At 60.6% G+C, this 7,526-nt stretch overlaps 1 protein-coding gene across 1 annotated transcript; it reads right to left on the reverse strand.

The window, feature by feature from the left end:
• Positions 1–958: 958 nt before the first annotated feature.
• Positions 959–6,033, reverse strand: UBE2S (ubiquitin conjugating enzyme E2 S). Its single transcript, XM_082606915.1, has 4 exons — positions 5,825–6,033; positions 5,073–5,220; positions 3,532–3,722; positions 959–1,432 (listed from the first exon to the last, which is right to left on the reverse strand). The coding sequence occupies exons 1-4, from the start codon at positions 5,825–5,827 to the stop codon at positions 1,103–1,105; spliced, it is 672 nt and encodes a 223-aa protein (XP_082463041.1). The 5' UTR covers positions 5,828–6,033; the 3' UTR covers positions 959–1,102.
• Positions 6,034–7,526: the final 1,493 nt, after the last annotated feature.

The raw sequence follows: 7,526 nt of genomic DNA on the forward strand, positions 1-7,526 counted from the left end.
ACCAGGCTTTCCTTTCTCTTTGTATTTTATGATCATTTTTGACGCTGTGTCCTAAGGCCCGGCGCAGAGCCTGACAGAGGGCAACAGAATCTTTGGCCTCCCCATCTGTGCCTTTGTTGGTTTCTGCCAAGACCGACCACTCCCTACTCTCCCACCAGCCGAGAACCCCGACACTTGTCCGGGTCTGCGGCCCTTACCTGACCCTCCGTAACAGTCCAAGAGGTACAATGCCCAGCAGTCTGCCCCCCTGCAGATGAAGGGACAGGGCAGGGAGAAGGGCCGTGCCGCGGGGCCCCCGCTGCGTGCAGGAAGCCGACGTGCGCCGGAGCGAGGGCAGAACCTGTGACCACGCGGGGACGTGCTCCTGCAGTCAGGTTACCAGCTGGGGCGCATCAGCTTCATCTCATCAACTGGGTCCCACAAAAGGGGGCTGTGGGGTGAGAACCCTGGCAGCTTCTAGGAGCTGGGGAGCCCCCGGCCCTACAACCCCGAGAAACTGAATCCCGCTAACTTTGAGTTTGAAGAGGACCCGAGAAAGGAACGTGCCCAGTGGATCCTCAACTTCACTTCTGAAACCCGAGCAGTGACCAGCCCATCGCACCAACTTCCGACCAACACCAATTGTAAGACAGGTGTCTCCTTAGGCCTGGGATTTGTGATATGTGATACAGAAATCCACAGGAACATGTTCTGTTGGCTAGAGCGGGATCAAGTGCCCCAGCGCACGGCAGACAGACGGGACTCCCACACCCACTGCCCGGCCACTATGCCCATTTCAGGAGAACAAGGGCAGGAGAGCTCGGCAGCAGGCCCGTGCCTGGCACTGCACCCCTCAGACAGAGGGCGCCTCTGACCCCAACAGGAGGCCCGCTGAGCTGAGAGACCTGTGCTCAGGCCGCGTGAAGACTCGGGCTGGGGCGCCCACTGCTCAAAGCCAGGGTGGTGGAGGCAACAGCAGCTGCTTTTCCAACTTTATTTAGAAAAACAAATCCAGGTCCGAGTGCCCCCGTGCCCTCCCCCACCCCAGCCATAACTTAAATAACTTAGAGACAGAGTTGGGGGCAGGTGGGTGGCAGGTGGGAGAGGGAGGGAGGAGAGCCCACTACAGCCGCCGCAGTGCCCGCTTCTTGTCCGTCTTTTTCTTGGCTGCCAGCTTCTTATCACGCTCACCCGCGTGCTTCTTGGCCATGGGCCCCTCGGCCCCTCCTGGGCCCCCAGGGGCCATGGGGTCAGCGGTGGAAGCCACAGCCCCGCTGGCCAGGGACCGGCTGGCCTCGGCCCTGCCGCCGCTGGGCCCGCCGGCGCCCCCGTGGATCTCTGTAAGCAGGCGAGCGCGGGCAGCGTACTCCTCGTAGTTCTCCAAGAGCAGGCGGCCCGCCTCCTCGTTGAGGGCAGACTCGGGGTTAGGGTGGATCAGCAGGCACTTGATGGTCTGTGGGGAGAGCGCCAGGGTCAGGGGGGGCCGGCCCCCCAAGCCTCACACGTCCGGCCTTGTGGCCTCCGCTCCCAACACCGCTCCCCCAGATGGCACACGCGTGCAGGCACCGCGACCAGTGACTCGCCCCAGGTCATTCAGGAAGTGAGGGGGGACTTCCCTGGTGGCATAGTCATTAAGAATCCACCTGCCCGGGGCCTCCCTGGTGGCGCAGTGGTTGAGAGTCCGCCTGCCGATGCAGGGGATACGGGTTCGTGCCCCGGTCTGGGAGGATCCCATATGCCGCGGAGCGGCTGGGCCCGTGAGCCATGGCCGCTGGGCCTGCGCATCCGGAGCCTGTGCTCCGCAACGGGAGAGGCCACAACAGTGAGAGGCCCGCATACCGCAAAAAGAAAAAAAAAAAAAAAAAAAAAAAAAGAATCCACCTGCCCATGCAGGGGACATGGGTTCGAGCCCTGGTCCGGGAAGATCCCACATGCCGCGGAGCAACTAAGCCCATGCGCCCCAACTACTGAGCCTGCGCTGCGCCACAACTACTGAGCCTGCGCTCTAGAGCCCGCGAGCCGTAACTACTGAGCCTGCGCTCTAGAGCCCATGCTCCGCAACAAGAGAGGCCTGCGCACCGCAACAAAGAGTAGCCCCTGCTGGCTGCAACTAGACAAAAGCCCGTGCGCAGCCACGAAGATGCAATGCTCTACGTTACACTACAGGAAGATGCTTAAAGCTAGAGCTATCGCTGGCTTTAACAGGAATCTCAAGGGCAGAGGCACAAATCCTGGCTGGGCAAGCTGTTAATATCCAAGAGAAAGGCACCAGGGCATAAACAGACACTGATGCCCGAGGACAGTCGAGAGTGGTCCAGGAAGGAAGTGAGTCTTCAATATTCCTTAATCTGCCCATTTTAACTGCAGAGTAAATCGAGGCTGAAAGGTGTGACCAGCCAGCCCCCAATGGACCCTTCTAAGAGGAGTCTACACAGACAGCTGTGGCCCCTAAGCTATGTTTGTTTTACCTCCACTTTCATTCTAAAAGGGAACACAGAGCCCCCCAGGAACCCAGAACTTGTCTGGCCTTGAGCAGGTGAAATGCTCTCACCTGTAAATGGGGGCAGTACCAAGTACTCCCCAAAGCACCTGGCCCAACACACATCACTGATAATCATGAGGGACCAGGATCAGACCCTAATTCTGACAACTGCACCCCACAACCAGAGGCCTGACTGCCCGCCTTTCCCACAGCTGCCCTCCCATGGCTGAGCCTGGCCTGGGCCCCACACTGCAGGCCCTAGGGATCGTTGGGGACACTTGGGAGTTATTCTGTGAGCTCATCTCTGGTGTTGCTGGCAGCCACCACTGACACTCCAGGGAGAGGAGGGAAAGGTCTGGGGTCTGTTTACCTTGGTGCTCAATCCTCCCCCGTGCCCTGCAGGAAACCCCAATTCCCCATCCTCCCTACCAACTGCCCCAGGGGCTCATTAGAAATTCAGTGTTTTTTTTTTTTTAATTTCACCTTGTGAGAGGGGTGGAGAGGCATCAGGTGACCTACATGCTTTAAGTGGCCTATGGGGACCCTGGAGCACCAGAGTAGTCGGGCTGTCTCCACCTCAGCTTGGCTGAGGTGGGCCTGGATGGTTCTCCGCGGGGTGGTCCCTGCTGCGCGATGTGCAGCAGCTTCCCTGTCTCCACCCACTAGGTGCTGGTAGCACCCCCAGCTGTGACAATTAAAAATGTCCCCAATGGAACAAAACCACCCCTGGCTGAGAAACAATGGAATGACTATGGAGATGGTTGTACAAGCTGTGACTACTGAAACACCAATGAACTGTATGCTGTAGGATATTGGAAAGTCTATCTTCGCCCTAACCAGACGCTTGACTTGTACCTGTCAGAACACCGTCCTGCTACACAAACCCATCACTTGTTCCACAGCAAAGGTAGCTGGGCACTGCCAACCCTTCCAGAAAAGCTGGAAATCTGGATTCTTATGTAGAAACCCCAACCACTTCAGCGTTGACTTTAGAAGAGAAACAAGGCTCCGTGGCTTGGACATCACTGGGATGCGTCCAGGAGGGAGGCCCAGGCCCAGGCAGAACTCACCAGCAGCACGTGCCGGATGCCCAGCTCAGCTGTCCAGTCCCTCTTGAGCACGTTGACGCAGATCTCACCGTTGGCGCCCACATTTGGGTGGAAGATCTTGGTCAGGAAGTAGCCCTTGGGCGGGGAGGCAGGAAAGTCCTTCCCCAGCAGGAGTTTCATGCGGAAGAGGCCTCCGGCGTATGGGGTCCCCTCTGGAATGCAGGGAGGGGGACAGTGTCAGGAGGCGCAGGCCTTCCAGGCACCCCCAAAACCCAGTCTCCATAGTCTGGCTGCGAGGCAAGTGCCCCACCGCCTCCTCCCCCAGACCAGGGGGTTCTCGAGAGGAAGACAGGCCCAGGTTCCCAGGGGGCCACAGGCACCACCCCCATCTCAGAGTTAACCCCGACTGGTGGTCCCCACGCACGGATCCCTCTTCACTCCCAAGTGAAGGCACAGCACCCCCTTCCCAAGAGGCACAGACACGCATGCCCACTCGGCTCCTCGGAAAAACATCTATTTGGAGCCTCAGGCAGATGTCAGGACAGATCTGACCACTCCGTGGTCCTCCCGCCGCAGCAAACACTGGGCGCTGTTCCAGACCCATGGCTGTTCCTCATGCCCCAGCCCCCACGCCCAACCCATCATAGCCTGGGCAGCTGACCTCCAGGTCCACTCCCGAATCTGAGCCCCCCTCCAAGTCCAGCGGAACCTCCTCTCTCACCTGATGGATGCCCGTGGTCAGTGGCTTCCTGACCAGCCTCCAGATTCTATCCCCACCCTCACTGAAGTCAAAGTGAAGTCTGAAGCGACCCACTGGCCCGGCTTTAAACCCTCCAAAGGCTTCCTTTCCAAACTCCTTTGAAAAGATGCCTACAAGCCCTAAAAGATCTGTTCCCTATAAGCTTCACAAGGTCTTTTTTCTTCTGTTCCTCAGGAAGTCTTCCCTGACCCCCTCCCCACAAGTTCAACTCCAGACTAGGTCCTTCATCACATACTCTTCACTTATAAAACTTCAACTAATAACTTAAATGTAGTGCACGCGAAGCGACCTGCTAAACCGCTCTGCAAGATCAAACGATCGCCTGTAGTCATTTGGTTATTACTGTTATCTCCCTGAAAGCCTGCATTTGGCTTGTTCTCTCCTTGGTCCCCAGAGAACCTAACACTGGCGGCAGGAGGAAGTTCGAGATGATCCAGCCTCCCCTCCAGGCCTTTGCTGACACGTCTCCTCACCTGGCATCCTCTTCCCAAATCCCACTTAATTCCTACCCATACTTCAGGATGGAGGAAACACCCAAATCCAGGTAAGGCCCCATTATATGCTCTCCTGGTCCCCAGAATTTTTCTCACAACACTTATGGGGAAAGTATACACAATTACTTGTCATTTCTAGTGTCCTGCCCTGCATACTGCGAGCACCATGTGTAACAGGTGTGCCTGTCACGTCCACCCTTGCGTCCTCAGGGTCTGGCAGTCCACCTTACAGTGGGAGCCTCCTATCCTTGCTGTAAGATTGACGAAGATCTAGGAAGTGCACCCCTCCCTCTCCTTCCCACACTCACCAGGGCCCTCGATGGTGACCTGCAGGTCAGTGAGGTCCTCCTCATTGGGAAAGACCTTGATACCATCAGGTGGGTCAGCTGTCAGTGTCGTCACCTCCTTGTACACCAGGCGGATGATATGGGGGGGCAGGTTCTCCACGTTGGAGTTCTAGGTATGGAGACAAGGGGGTGAGCCACGGGCAGAGCCAGGGCCTGGTGCCTCCTGCAGGATCTGGGATGCAGTGGCACCCTAGTCTTACTCCTGCAGTCCCAGGCTGTCCATCACCCCGAGCTCCCAGAACCCCCAACCCAGGGTGCTTCAGACGACTGCCCCAAGCTGATCTCCCACTAGAAATAGGGCGGATTGCCGAGGGCTTGCGGATGACTCCACCTTCCCCAGAAGACCCCAAAGCCCGCTGTAGCTCCGCAAGGCCCCCGAATGATTCCGGGCAGGCCCGAGGCCTATGCCGGTCCCCCTTCCCCACCTAACCTTGGTAAGACCACCCTGGAAACCCCAACTCGGGCCTGGAGACGGCGGCGGAGCGTCGTTGTTCCCGAAACACCCACGGGCGGGCCAAAAAGCCCGGAGCTCGGCCGGGCCCTCCCCTCCCGCCCCGCCCCGCCTACAGGAAGGCCCCTCGGCCCATCTCAGGCCCGGGATACCCAGGTGGGCCCTCCAATCCCCCAAGCCGCCCGCGAGAGGCTCCTGAGACCCCGCCTCCTCCTCTGGTGGGGGCCCAACCACCCCTCCCGGGCCTGGACGCCTCGCTCACCATGACTGCTGCCGGCCGGGGGCGGGTCCCCCCGGCCCCCTTCCTGCGCTCTCCGGCCGCCGGCCGGGGCGGGGGGCCCAACTGCTGCCGCTACGGCCCTAGCGAGGCCCCGGCGGCCCCGCTCTGCTCCCCGCTGCCTCCGACGCCCGCCGCGAACCGCGCCAGCAGCTCCGCCCACCCCCGGTGCCCGGCCGCACTAAGCCGGCCGCGCGCGCGCACCAACGCCCTTTTATATACGCCCAAGGCCGCGCCCCCTCGCGGCCCCCTCTCGCCGTGCCTCGACCCGTGACGTCAGCGCGCACGGCCCTCGGCGTTCGACGAGCTCGCTCCCTTCCAGCAAGCTGCAGGCCAAAGTTGGGGAGGGGGCGCTCGGCGGGCCGGCCAATGGGGGTGCGCGGTGGTCGGGGAGGGAATCCGGGAGGATGGAGTGGCGGAGAAGGGGAAGTAGAATGGGAGAGGACGTGAAGGGCGACGCGACCGCTGATTGGCCCGTTTGAATGAGACGCTGGCGCACGCGCGCGCCCCGACGCCCAGGAGATCACTCACGCGACTAACGGTCGGCCGTGGAGCCTGGGCAGGGCGAAGGGAGGTGGGACTCTGGCGATTTAAAAGGATGATAGAAGGCGCGCCGGCCAATAGGGACGCGCAGTCGTGGAGTGGCGTCACGAGACGCGCGCGGGCCAATCCTTGACGGAGAAGGCAGTACGGGGGTGGGGGGGCGAGAGAAATGGAGAGCGACCAATGGGAGCCTTGCCTAGCGCGGACCCAGGCGCTCGCAGCCAATGAAGTTCGTTGGTTTTTGTGTATGCAAATGTGTGTGCGCGTATGCCCGCGCCCCTTCCTCAGCCGGGAGTGGGGTGGGCGCGGGGAATCGTTGTACGTTTTTCTCCGAGGCGCCATTTTGTGCTGAGAATGACCTGTGACCTGCGTGGTGTGTCGCGGAGGTTCCAAGACCAGTCAGCCCGGCCCTGAAGGCTTAGACGCCTGGCCGTCCAGTGTGTGACCTCTGGCCCCAGCCAGGCCTCAGTCTCCTCCTGTGAGGACTGTGCCCGAGAAAGAAGGAAGAGCCCTCAGGCCTTGTTGAGGGCCTGGCCCTGCCTGTGACTGATAGCGGCCTCCCGCCAGCCAGGCCTCGCCGGGACTCCCTTTCCCTGTCTGGGGAACCGGCGCAGAGCGCCCCGGGCGACCCAGTGTCGGCGCCCTGAGAGCGGGAGGCCCGGGAGCTGACCCGCCTCCTCGGCTCCTGTGCGGCCGCGGCGCCCCCGTCCGGTCCTCTCTTCCCTGTAAGAGAGGGTCCCGAAAAGACCCCTCAGGGGGCCCCAGCCTCTGGAACAGGGGCCAGGAACGTGCAGAGACGCCCACCGCCGTAGCCATGACTAGTTTGTGGCAGATTGGCCGCACGCGGGCATCCCACGCGCCTCGCCTTGGTCTTATCCCGCCGGGTACAGAGCAGTCCGGCCCAGTTAACACCCAAGAACCCTGAAGGAAGAGAGGGGTCAAGTGACTTGCCCAGCCCCCCCCCCCACACACACACACTTGGGACATGGCGGAGGTGGTGGTCAGACTGAGCTGTATCTCAGAAGTCCACCCAACAGACGTAACTGATGATGGTCATGAGAATGGTGGTGATCGATCCGGTGCTTGCTGGGCAGGGCACTGTTCTAGTTTCTCTGCATGCTTCATCTCACTGAATCCTTGCAAC

The sequence above is a fragment of the Mesoplodon mirus genome (genome assembly GCF_964341445.2).
Source record: "Mesoplodon mirus genome assembly, chromosome: 19".
NCBI lineage: Eukaryota > Metazoa > Chordata > Mammalia > Artiodactyla > Ziphiidae > Mesoplodon > Mesoplodon mirus.